Source organism: Suricata suricatta, chromosome 11, assembly GCF_006229205.1.
Source record: "Suricata suricatta isolate VVHF042 chromosome 11, meerkat_22Aug2017_6uvM2_HiC, whole genome shotgun sequence".
Lineage (NCBI taxonomy): Eukaryota > Metazoa > Chordata > Mammalia > Carnivora > Herpestidae > Suricata > Suricata suricatta.
The window spans coordinates 11,465,810-11,479,771 of NC_043710.1; the positions used below are offsets into that span (position 1 = coordinate 11,465,810).

The window sequence follows — 13,962 nt, forward strand, 5'->3', positions numbered from 1 at the left end:
TCTTTGATTCTGAAATTGGGTTATTTGGGTCAATATTAAATTCCTCTAACCTTAACTTTCTCATCTGTAAAATAAGTATAGTAGCACCTACCTCATAGGGTTAAATGCTGCCATATAATGGAAGGGTCTTGCACGTGCCTTACAACTCACACATTCTCAACACGTATTAGTTTACTATTTTTACACCATCCTGTCATCTCTTCTCTGCTTTCTTCTCATTTTCACTGCCTCTTCTTTAATCTCTGGATGGAATTCAAGGTGACCCTTATGGAGAATAGCACAGAAGCAACAGAGTTCATCCTCTTGGGATTGACAGATGACCCTAATCTTCAGGTCCCCCTTCTCCTAGTATTTCTGTTCATCTACCTCATCACTCTGGTTGGGAATGGGGGAATGATGGTGATCATCCACGCAGACCCCCAACTCCACATTCCGATGTATTTCTTCCTCAGTAACCTCTCCTTCGTAGACCTGGGCTACTCATCAGCCGTAGCTCCTAAGACGGTGGCCACACTGCATTCAGGGAATAAAGTCATCACCTATAATGGATGTGCTGCGCAGTTCTTCTTCTTTGTGGGTTTTGCCACTGTTGAGTGCTACCTCCTGGCCTCCATGGCCTATGACCGCCATGCAGCTGTATGTAGGCCACTCCATTACACCACCACCATGACAGCAGGTGTGTGTGCCCTCCTGACTGCTGGCTCCTATGTCTGTGGCTTCCTCAATGCTTCCATCCACACAGCAAACACCTTTAGACTCTCATTCTGTGGTTCTCATGAAGTTAATCATTTCTTTTGCGACATTCCTCCACTCTTAACCCTCTCATGTTCTGACACTCACATCAACAACTTGGTTGTCTTCTGTGTCGTGGGCTTCAATGTCTTCTTCACCCTCCTGGTCATCCTCATCTCTTACCTATTCATATACATCGCCATTCAAAGGATGCGTTCTGCTGAAGGACGGAAGAAAGCCTTCTCCACCTGTGCCTCCCACCTCACTGCTGTCACCATCTTCTATGGAACTATCATCTTCATGTACTTACAGCCCAGCTCCAGCCAGTCAATGGACACTGACAAAATTGCTTCTGTGTTTTACTCGGTGGTGATTCCCATGCTGAACCCCTTGATCTACAGCCTTAGGAACAAAGAGGTTAAAAATGCTCTCTGGAAAATACTCAACAAACTTTATCCCCAGTCGTTAAGGGTGAGTAGGAAGTAGACAGATAACTGGAGAGATAAACCGTCCCTCAGACCTAGATGCCATTGAACTCTGAGGTTTGTCAAATTTCAGTTCTTTCTTCTCTAAGAACAGTGGTTACTTTGCTACATAAAACCACAAAAGCAACACTTTAAAATCTCACTTGGGGAGATAGTCTTATATTTAGTTAATAACAACATGGAACATTTAAACCCTTCTTGCACTAGTTTCCTGATGTGATCAGAAGCAGAAGATCAGAGCCGAAACTCAATACATTGGATTTCCCCCTCCTTATTTTTAACTGGAAGAGATTCCCATCCACGATCAAAGTTTGGTGTAAGGATCACATCTTCATTGTGAAATACTTATCATTTGAAATGGACCACATTACGCTTTTCATCTTTGGTCCGTGAGTTTGAAAGTTAAAGTTTCTACTGCAGACAAAGGATGTTTTATTGTTTTAAATAATGCCTCAGAGGAGGTTTTCACTCAAAGGACAGGGAATTGGACCCAGAGTCAGATGACCTGGCCTTCAATCCTTTCAGCAACCCCCCCCCCCACCGATTCCTGTTTACTCATCAGTGGAGTACCTTTGTATTTTCAGTCTCCTTCTGCTACTGTGTTGGGACAACTTTGGTAAAAAAACAGTAAGCCACCTTTGTATGTAACAGTTTCAGATAAACTGTTTAAACTTTAACCTGAATAAACATAGCTTTCTTGAGAGAGTTTGCACTCTGTTCTATGCTTTTGGTCTTTGTCTAACATAATTACCAAAGCTTGCAGAAGGTTTGGAGGAAAAAGTACTTTTTTTCCCCAAGGGCTATGAAAGAGGAGATTTATCTTCTGAATTAAACGCTTGCATTTCCAGCACCTTTAAGTTTGGTGAATCTATCATTAATATACATAATAGCTTTCTGTGCCCTCTTGACTTCTGTTTTTTCAATAATTCAGTTCACCTCTGGATCCCTGTTGCATCCCAATGTTCTGTAATTAGATGCTACAAGAATAAAGAAGCCTGTAGAAATTTACCTCCAAAATGGGAATGGAATGGTGACTCACAGCCCAAGTCCACCTTCGGGTCTTATTTTGTGTGAGGGATGGTGTCAGCAAACTCATGTGTGGGAAGCAGTGATTAATTTTATTTCTCATGTTATCAGTGGCTTGGTGGTGTTTATAGCCACAATTAGTCTAAGTCACTACGTATTTCATGATGTCAAGATCTCAAAAACAATGAAAAAAGAATTTTTATTTTAAATGTGAAAACTAGAAATCTTGGTGGCTAAGTCAAGGAGCTTAGAAAGTCAAATCCATTTTGAGGTTACCAAACTCATTCCACACAGGGCAGCCTCTGACCAAGGAGAGTGGATCGTGAGTCTTGTGGAGAGAAGAGCAAAGAGGGAGTTTTGGAAATGCGGTTGACCTTTAAGAAAAACTTTTTCTGGGACATAGCCACCGCCACCTGAAGAGACCAGGAGCTTCTCCTGGATGCAAGACCTTGAATCCCTGGACCTGCCTTCTCTATCTTCCAGCCACCCCCATCAGCAGAGTGGCCTGCTGAGCAACACTCATAGAACAGTCTTTAAAGACCAACATCCACTTCACATAGGAGCCTTCTCGGTGACTTACAGAAGTCACGGAGCTTAAGGGTGCCCATATTGGGAAGTGAGTCTGGGAGTAGTTATCTGAGTACCTTTTGGTCTGAGCTCAGCTTCTTTTCCTTTTTGATCAACATAATTGGCTTCGTTTCCTCTTCTTTCTTTTCTTTTTCTTTTTAAGTTTATTTATTTTTGAAAGAGAGAGACAGCAGGGGAGGGGCAGAGAGAGAAGAAGAGAGAGATTCCCAGGCGGACCCTGCACTGTCAGTGATGAGCTCAATACAGGGCTTGAACTCACGAATTGTGAGATTGTGACCTGGGCTGAAACCAAGAGTCAGACTGAGCCACTGAGGCATTCCTCTCTTCTTTCTGTTCCTCTTTTTCCACGTCCCGTTTCTCTTCTCCTTTTCTTCTTTTTTTCTTCTCACCCCTTTTTATCCTTAACCCAAACAAGAACTTTCCTCACCACTAAGCCATTAGGCCCCTATGAAAAATCAAATTCTAAGGTTTTATATCATAGCAGTTACATTACACAGTAAGATGTGCCTCTGCACCTCAGTTTAGGCAGAAAACTATGAGTGACAGGTCTAATGTTTATATATCTCTTTACTGTGGAAGCCCTCCCAAACTAGAGTTACAGTTGACTGCAGAAGGGTATAAGAGAACACTAATTCTAGTGACAGGAGCTAGATAAAAATCCTTACTCTTCTTATCAGGCATATGACCTCAAGAAAGTCATTTAATCTCTTTGAACCTAACACGCAGGGTCGATTGTTCAGATGACATGAGATAAAGTATGTGGATGTGCCCAGCATGATGAATGCATATTTGACCTGCAAAGATTCCTGTGCAAGCTGTCACTCGGTTATCCTGTGTTCCCTTCTTTTGGCTTTTTCTTTTTTAATGTTTATTTATTTTTGAGAGGGAGAGTGCAAGCAGGGGAAGGGTAGAGAGAAGGGCAGACACAGAATCTGAAGCAGGCTTCAGGCTCTGAGCTGTCAGCACAAAGCCTGACATGGGCCTCAAACCCACAAACCATGAGATCATGACCTGAGCCAAAATTGGATGCTTAACCGACTGAGCCACCCAGGTGCCCTTTACTTTTGGCTTCTGTGCTCCCTCCCTCTCTCCACCCCATCCAAGTCCAAGCTTTTATTTCCATCCATTGCCTACTTTCCTTTCTTCCAAGCACCCAATTCCACATCACACACATTTCAAGCTGATATCACATGAGTATTCATTTCCAGAAGCTACTCAGAAGGAGACGGCTTGTCGCCGGCAAGATGTTAATTTAGAAAATCCGCCTTCCTGTGGGGAGCTTTTCACTTCCACATGGGAAATCTGTCAAATGGAGACTAAATGCCCATTTAGTTATTAACAACACCTGCCCTCTCCCTGCAGGGATAGTCTGATGAGTAGGGAGGTACCGAGTAAGGCTTGTAGCTCAGGAGAGTAAAGACACTGGAAGACTTCCCTTCTTGAAATGGCCAAAACTGGAAAGTGGAAACATATCAATCAAGACGATTATTTATATCAGAAAAGATTACCCCTTTGGAAAAGGATTCATGATTGAATAATTCCAAATATGAGGCTCCCTTTGTGTATTAGATGGTTTGTTTATCTTTGGGTATAGGGAAAGGAAAATTAAAACATTAAGAGTCTTTGACCATTGAAGCTAATATTACAACTCTTTAGCCTTCAGAGAGTCTTTAAAAATAATCTAGACCAACCCTCTCATTTTACAGTTGACAACCCTGATTCCCACAGTTCAACTTGCTTCAACACACAGAGAACCAAGTCTTAGCAGACTTTTATTCATCCTTTATATTGTATAAAGTTCTTGACATGTCAAAAGGCATTTTTACATTTTTAATTTCACTGTTCACCACAAGGTAGATTTTCATGCTTCAGTTTTGCAGTTGAGGAAACCAGACCTTTGAGAAGGTAGCTTACCTATCTACTGTTAACAAGAGGAGCCAAGATTTGAACATAAGTCTTGCCTTCCCTGCCCAATTCTCTGAGAAAGAACAAGTCACTTTATATTTTAGTAAGTTTCAACAAAGGACTTATTTCATGTATAAATCATTTACAGAGAGCCTTTTATGATAAGTTCCTGCCGTGTGGAAAGGCACTATGGAGAATACAAACAAATACAAGACTGTAAGATATAATTCCTACTTCAACAAAGCAAATCTTCCTGTATACATGAGCATGGGTGCAATGCACTTTGAGATTAATGACTCAGGATTCAATAACTTTGTCAGTAGAAAATTTTCCTATACTCCACAGAACATGATGGATCAGAGTGCATTTGTTTTCAGTTTTGAGATTTGGCATTAACTCTTTGAATGCTACAGCCCACAGAGTGAGCAAGCCTCAGCCAGTGTTTACTGGGCACTGAGCACAAGCTGCAATAAAGGCATGGTGTGAGGTCTGTGAAGGAACCTGGCCATGGACAACACCATTCTTGCTTTGGAAGCAGCTTGCAAACCATGCAAGTAAAACCAGACACATATTTCTAGGTAGGCGGCAATTCAAGGCATTTGTGGTCATTGTCAAGTGGGTAGTATAGAAAAGAATAATTAGAACTCTTCAGAGGTGAGATAGAATCCTGTGAGCAGGGAAAACTCCTTGGAGGAAGGGGGTCTTGAGCCAAGCTCTGAAGGGATGATGTAGAAGGAGCCCAGAATTCCAACATTGGAGACTTAACTTCTAGTCAAGACCCTACCACTTACTAGCTGTGAAACTGGCATAAGTCACTTATCTCTGAGCTGATTTTCTCCTCCTCAAAGTGGAGATAGTAGCAAGCCACACCTTCCTCAGGGGTGTCGTAGGGTCACAGTAGGTAATGGACAGGAAAACATTTTTAGAGTTGCTACCTTCTTGCTAATGATAGTATTGCTACTGCTAATGATATCATTAGCAGAGCTGAATGGGGGAGTTTCTGGACCAGCAGGGACCCACCTGAACCCAGGAATGGAGATGGGATGGCACATGGCAGGAGCTTCTGTTGGCAGAGGCTTATCACCAATTCCCAGTCCATTACTTCTCCAGACAATCAGGATTTGTTCCCATCTGACTGGTTGAAGAGCCTGGACCTATGACAGCAAATGTGTCCTTACAGAAATCAGTTTTGTAGCGAAACTTCCGTAGGATCCCACCACTCAGATATCCAGATCCAAGCCCAAGAGCCTCACCTCCTATTCATAACAGTTGTTGGTCTGTGATTATTTCATAAGGGATGTATGTAGGGGGGTAGGGGCATAAGTTTTTGTAGCATATTTAACCAGCAAAAAGTTAGTGTCTACACATGTGTGTGTATGTGTCTATATCTATATATCTATATATAAACTTCCTACAAATCAGTGAGAAAAAGAGAGACAGCCCAATGGAAAAACACAAAATTGAGTTATTCAGTCGATTGTTCATGTCTTTACTTATCTCCAGTTTGGTAATGATGAACAGGCTGATATGAGTTTTCCATCATGTGTCTCAGTGCACACATGCATTCAGTTCTCTAGAGTATAAACATCTGAACGTGGAATTGCTGAACCAGAGATAAACAAGGGAACACTATTTTCCAAAGTAGTTGTGCCAGTTTCTACTTCCATTCACAGTGTGTGAGTTCCCACTGCCAACACTTGGGATGACTAGGCTCTTAAATCATGCCAATTTGAATTGCTGATGAAGTTAAACACACTTTTGTGCATTTTTTTCAATTCTTTCAGCCATTTTTCAATTGTTATGTAAAAATAAAAAACTACAAACAGATACAAACAGAATGCATGGAATGGATAAATGGAGGCTTCTGCTCTATTCCTGACTTGGATGGTGTCTCTATTGGTCTTTGTAACTATTATTAAACTCAACCTACATATTTTATGGACTTTTTTGTGTATATGTACATATATATGTAATCACAGTAAAAATGTTAAGAAAAGAAAATGAAACATAGTTCCTATATTCATTCCTGTATTTCAAAACAAGAATTTATGTACTTTTATGTCATGTGTCATGTTATGTACTTTTCTGTATAAGATGTATTTCATAATACTAACATTAAAAAAGATACATCAAACAGAGTTCCTATACTTAGGAATTTTATAGCATAAACAAAAGTGGGGATAGCACCTACATATAATTAACTCTAATTTTACATAGCAAATGATAAAAACCAACGAGAGATACATATAAATTGCTATGGTAGAATGAAGAAAGAATACATCCCTGGCCCAGATGGGGAGGGGCCGGAAAGGGGCTGGGGGGGGGGGACTAAAAAATGAAAACCTTTGTTCTGAAAAAAACACAATGAAATGAGGATGAAACTATGCAGATGTATTCAGCAAAGTGTTGTGTTTGTCTGGAGTGTAATATTCATGAAGAGAAGTAATGGAAAATAAGTTTAGAATGATGTAAGCTGGTATCCGACTGTGAAGAATATTCTCTTTCGAGTTAAGATGTTCCAGTTTAAACTACAGATTCAAACTCAACTGTGGAAAGTCTAGATATCCTGCACATATCAGGACTAATGGTGAAATGCTAACTTCTGTAGAGCATTTAGAACAGTTTTGCTTATGCATCAATGTTAAGGCAAACCATCTTGTTTGCTTCAGGTAAATTGTTCAGCATTTTATGTGTGAGCACATATCCACCCAAAATGTTATTTTACCTCTTGTTGGAGCAGACTTTGTCATTTTTTGAAGTTTCCAGAATCCATCTTCCTTCTTACAAACATTCTGGCTTCCTTGGAGAATGTCTTATAATCATTGGGTTGGTGTGAGAATCCCGTGTCTGCCCAAGTCTATGGGAGGTAAAGAAAGGGGATCTTTCCTTCCTTGCTCTGAGAGAGAGATTCCTACAGAGCAATGCATGGTAGTGACAGAGGGCAGGTATGAGTTCTAAGCTCAGCCAGTTAGAAGTTCTCACTCTTCCAAATTTGAACTTGAAGCAAGAGATATCGCATAGCATGAAGGCTTGGTGTTCATTTGTCCCAGTGGTGGGATTTAGGTAGGGCCATTCCAGACAGGATATAGTTTCTTTACTGCTGACTTCCATTCCTTAGTCTTCCTAAAGGCCCTTGATTCCTGTCTTTTGCCCAGATGCCCACAGATTCTGTGAACCTCGTGGTATCCTTTCAATTACTTCCTTTTTTCCCCTTTATGTTAGCCCGAGTTGTTCCGTAATAAAACATCACTGATATATCTAGCATGTGAGAGACACTCCACCAGGGATTGTATAGTGAACAAGAGACCAGATCCCAGCCTCAAAAAATTGAGAAATAGAGTAGAAATGTAAAATGTTAAAAGGAATGAGAAATAAAATCCTCAATAATACAAGAGAAGTCTGTCAGCATTTTAACTAGCAAGTCAGTAGGAAAATGAATAATGCAGAGAAAGCATTGCCATAAAATTTATCTTACCAGCAGAAAGCAAAGTAATTACCAAGTCATCCATTTTGTAATCGTGTTTTCTTGCTAACAATGCTGATTAGGATTCAGAGTTATGGGTATGGAGATGTCAGAGGCCTCAGGGCTATTTCTGTTCCACCATCATGTTTCAGATGAGGAAGCTGAGGCCTGGGGAAGTGGTCTCTTGTCCAGGAAGTGGCTAAGCCAGATCTCATGCCATGATGCACCCCTTCAGCCCCTCACGCACCCCACAGCTGTGCTGGCCTGTGGCCAATTCCATACCATGCTTGCAAACACCCACTTTTACTTCTACTTGGGATATTTCTGATAGAAACACTCTTTGTACTTATGAACACATAATTGGTTCTCTCTTCTGCTAATGGTTGCATTATACCTAAGTGACACTTGGGCCTGGCTACAGTTGGAAAGCATGTCCTATCTAAGAGCCAGCATGTTGTCTTTCTAGCAGCAACTTCTCTTGAGGCCCCCAACTACTTACTCTTCACATTTCCTCTCTTCGATTCCAGGCATCTCTTATGCCAGTAATAGTGTCTCCCATGGTGGATGCCACGGGGAGCTGCTTGGACTTCAGAGCTGAACTCCCCCCAGGAATTGCCTTCAGGGAGCCACCTGTCCCAAGATAACCTGCAGCCAAGACTGGACCAGTGAAGGACACAGAGGCCTGGCCCCCTTGTCTTGTTCCTTTGAGATGGTTCCTGAGGGCTATCCAGCTCCAGAGAGCTCTGAACGATGATCTCCAAAGGACAGGCTGAGGCCCTGTGTCTGGTCCTGACTCCATCTGTTCCTGACAGGTGCCATTCCCAAGAACATCCCCTTGCATCCAAATCTCAGTCACAGTGCCTGTGTCCAGAAAATATGATCTAACAAGTCTCCTCATTTGCTCTCAATTCTGAGAACCTCTCACGATCAAATATTATTGTTTTACCTTCTTCAGGAAGGTGAGTTTTGTGGTGCTCATAGACTCAGAGATAAAACCCTAAATCTCCAGGCTTATTTTCTGAAATAAGCAGAAAATAATAGCCTTGAGTTTCAAACACAAGATTTTCACATTCCCTGGAGACGTAAAGAGCCTTAGGGGCCATCACCTTCCTTCCCCACGGCTTTTCTGAGGGTTTCCTGCCATGCCAGGGACTCTGCTGGACATTGTCACTTTTGTTTCTCACACTTACTCTCTTAGCATTGAATTCATTCTCTTAACCTGATGGTTGATAGAAGCAAGGCTCAGAGAGGTGAGGTGACTTCACTGAAGGGCACCCAGCTGATATCCTACTAAATGAGAAGTGGTTGGTCATCTTCACTTTTGCACCTAGCTTAGTACCTGGCATCTAGCAGGTGTTCAAGGATTCTTACTGAGTGGATGGATAATTGGATCTTCAAGGAAAGAGATTTATAATTTTGTCAAGCACCTCTATCCAGCCAGATTTGTTTTTGTGTATTTCAATGTACATTATCTCCCTAAAATTCACAACAAATGTGCAAGGGGTGAATTAAATTTCACAGATGGCAAAACTGAGGCTCAGATACATAGGTCCTAAATGGTAGGATGAAGACTCTAATCCACTGTGGTTTTTGGACTCTATACGCCTTCTGGTGTAGGTAGACTGCCCCACACTCTCCTGTTTCTCAGGTAAGGAAAAATAGGCACAAAAGCCTTAAGTGGCTCTACCTAAGTCATGTTGCTAAAGTGGCCCTGCCAACAAGACTAAACCTAAATTTTCCATCTGTTCCTCCACAACACCAACTAGTTGTCCTGTTCCGTGTGCTCAGAATCTGTAGGGCTGCGGCTGCCTTTTCCAAACATGGTCGGTAGGATGTCGTTCCCACTTAGATTGCACAGCTCCTCACCAAATATAAAACTGAAAATGTAGGCCACCTGCCCATGTGATTGTATTTCATAACTCAGAGCTAAAAATAGCTCTGTGCTTGGTTGGCCTGTTTATAAGATGTTAAAAGCTTATATTCAAATTCACTCACCTTCTGGATTAATGCCAAGATTATGGCTTTTCCAGATTCCTCTCTCTCCCTGTCTCCATCTCATCCAGCAGGGAATGGATTAGGCTTATCCAAGTTATTTTCCACATGAATTACTAAGCGTTTATTTTCAAAGATGAATTTCATGACTTTATTCTCTGTTCAGTACCTGCAGAATTCAGTTTTGAAGGCAGAAGAGAGAACGGGTTAAGGGTGCATACTCTAGAGCCAGATGGGGATTAAGGCTGTCTATTCTCGGGCAAGGCATGAAAACTTTGTCTTAGTTTCCTCGTCAGTGTGATGAAGATGAAACAATACTGATCTCCTACGATTGTTTTGAGGGTTAAACAAATGAATTCATGGCCAGTGTTTAACTCAATTTCCAGTGCACGCAGAGAGTTTACAAATAAGATAGCAGAAACCTAAAATCAACAAAACAAAAAATCACCGCCACCTGGCACATGACCAGTTTGTCCCCATTTGTCTGGGACTTTCTAGATTTAGCACTGAATGTCCCAAGTGCCAGGAACCCCTCCATCTTGGACAAATTGGAGGTGATGGGTTACTCTATTTCCCATCAAGGAAACAAACAAAACTTTCTGAATTACTCATTTATTCACCAAACATACATTGATAACTAACACATTCCAGAGATTTTGATCATATTTGAAAGGTAAACATGACAAAAGGAATCCTTGCAAGCTAAGGAGACAGAGTCATGGAAGTGACATATTTTATGTGGCTGTCCTGAAAACTGGCATGGAATGTTCGTAGTAGAACTCTGAACTACCTTGTTCCCATGGGACAGTTTGTAGGGACTTCCTGGGTTACACGCTTCTGTCTAACAGGGAATTTTTCCCCCCACAAATGCTAACACTATGAGGAGTTAACAGGTTTATGTAGCAAAACTTGCATTTCTATGAGAACCAAGTTCAACAGCTTTCTTTTTTTAATGTTTATTTTTGAGAGAGACAGAGAGAGACAGAGTGGGAGAAGGGGAGGGGCAGAGAGAGAGGAAAACACAGAATCCACAAAGCAGGCTCCAGGCTTCCAGCTGTCAGCACAGAGCTCAACCCGGAGTTTGAATTCTTGAACTTTGAGATCATGACATGAACTGTGAGATCATAACCTGAGCCAAAGTGGGATGCTTGACAGACTGAGCCACTCAGGCGCCCCTCAACAGCTTTCTTAACTGCAATACTTCTCAGCAATGACTTTAATAGGCTAATGGGCATTGGACTCTTTAGGATGGGGGTGGGTATTTCAAGTTTTGTTTCCAACTTTTAAAATTGTTGATAGCACAGAATTTTGGGGGGACTTGTGGAATGATACCAGTGTTGCATAGAACTTTGATAGAAGGAAAATCTAGATGAGGTCTGGCACTGAATATAGAAATTTTAGGGTAAAGGGGCACCTGGGTGGCTCAGTTGGTTAAGCATCCAACTTCAGCTCAAGTCATGATCTGGCAATTCGTGGGTTTAAGCCCCGCGTCGGGTTCTGTGCTGACAGCTCGGAGCCTGAAGCCTGCTTCGGATTCTGTGTCTCCCTCTCTCTCTATCCCTGCCCCCCCCCTCTCTCTCTCAGAAATAAATAAATGTTAAAAATAATTTTTAAAAAAGAAATCTCAGAGTAGGGAGAAAGGCTGCAAACCACAGCTCCTCATAAATGGTGCAGCCCCGCTCAGTCGTGATAGCCTAAGCTGTGGTTCTTAACCTTCTTTTTTAGTTCACGAGTCTCCAGTTTGATGAACACATAAATGCACAGAGGATAAAAGGCCTAAATTCAGAGGCTTGAGCTTTGCAAGAGCATACCGGAGAGATGCTGTGTCTCCTTAGGAACTGAAAACTCTAGTTCTTTAAGAGAATTCTGAGCTGTCATATCAGCAGGGATGGGGAACAAAAAGCCTGCAAAGTCGGAGATGAGTTCTGACACAAGAAGTACTCAACTGTGGAGTAGCATAAAGAATCGTGGGGATGCATAAAAGCAGTACATGCACAAATAATACCAATCCTGTTAAAAGATCGAGTGCTTGCTATTATGTGCATTGCTTTAATCAGGAGGTAATTTCTCACTGTAGTTTATGCCGTGGACTCTGATATCAGAGTTCCAGTTTGGAATACTGTTTTTGCCATTTGCTGGGCATGCAACCCTGGGGAAATTATTAATGTCTCTCTTAGTCCTAGAATTCTCATCTATAAAGTGATCATCATAACAGTATCTTGTTTGGAAGGGTTGGTGGAGGTCACATGACATAATTCCTGCAGCCTTGTGCCCACTCATAGTAAAGCTCAGGAAATGTTAGATATTATTATCAATATTAATATGAGTTGGATAATATTATCTTTATTGCACAGAGGAAGCAACTGAGGACAAGAGTGATCTATAGAAGATTAATCCTCTCAACCACATTCACCTTCAAGGTAACCATCATTCAAGAGTGATGAGGAATTGAAACGCAGTATCATATTTTTTAGCATAATTTAACCAGTGCCTCATTTTTTTGGCAGAAGAAATATTTACATAAAACAAAATAATGTACTTGGGCCTTTTCTAAATTATATTTATTCTAATCACCACTTACCTGAGTGAATCATATTTGCATCTTTGTGAATCACATATTTATCTATATGAATCCTACCCAGACTTTTGTAGGTTCTCTCTGTGGGTCAGATGAACCTTGAGGGTGTCTCTACATTTTGGAGATACCCAGAATTGTTCTTAACAAGAATTATATAAACTCAAGGTACTCTTTTCTTTTTTTAAAAAAACATGTTCATTTATTTATTTACTTTGTGTGTGTGTGTGTGTGTGTGTGTGTGAGAGAGAGAGAGAGAGAGAGAGAGAGAGAGAGAGAGAGAGAGAGAGCAGGGAAGGGGCAGAGAGAGAGAGAGAGAGAGAGAGAGAGAGAGAGAGAGAGAGAGAGAACCCCAAGCATGGAGCCTGACCCAGAGCTCGAACTCATGAACTATGAGATCATGCCTTGAGCTAAATCAAGAGTCAGACACTTAACCACCTGAGCCACCCTTGTGCTCCTGTTACTCTTTCTGATTTAAGAGACATTATCATATCTCTAGGATCTGATGCTGATATCATTCTGCTTCAATGTTCTCTGGTCTCTCCTCTGTCCAGCTATATGGCAGAAGTGAGGAGAGAGAGAGAGAGAGAGAGAGAGAGAGAGAGAGAGAGAGAGAGAGAGAGAGACCAAGGTAGGGAGGAAGGAAAAGGGGGTAGAGAGCCAGTAGGAAGTATCTCTTTATCTACCTACTTTCCTTTCTTCCTTCTTTCCTCCCTCCCTTCCTCCCCCCTCCCATCCTTCCTTCCCTCCCCCACCCCCTCCGTGGTAGTAGGAACACTAACATGAGATACACCCTCTTAACTTTTTCAGTGCACAATACTGGTGTTGTTACCTATAGGCACTGTGTTGTACAGCACATCTCTAGAACTTGTTCGTCTTGTGTGACTGAAATTTTATACTCGTTAAGTGGTGACTCCCCATTTTAACCCTTCCCCCCAGCCCCTGGCAATCACCATTCTACTCAATTTCTGAGTTTTACTATTTTAGATACTGTATATAAGTGGAATTATGCAGAGTTTGTCCTGTGACTGGCTTATTTCACTTAACATAATGTCCTCCAAGTTCGTTCATGTGTTACACATGGCACGATTTTCTTTCTTTTTTAAGCCTCAATAATACCCCTTTGTATGTGTATACCACATTTTCTTTTTTTCCACATTAAAAAATTAACATACAGTGTAATATTGGTTTCAGGA

The 13,962-nt window shown here is 41.5% G+C and overlaps 1 protein-coding gene across 1 annotated transcript; it reads left to right on the forward strand.

The window, feature by feature from the left end:
• Window positions 1-264: 264 nt before the first annotated feature.
• LOC115272000 (olfactory receptor 5B21) lies at window positions 265-1,218 on the forward strand. The gene has a single exon (XM_029915000.1). It carries the CDS (start codon window positions 268-270, stop codon window positions 1,216-1,218), a length of 951 nt encoding a protein of 316 aa, XP_029770860.1. The 5' UTR covers window positions 265-267.
• The last annotated feature ends 12,744 nt before the right edge of the window (window positions 1,219-13,962 follow it).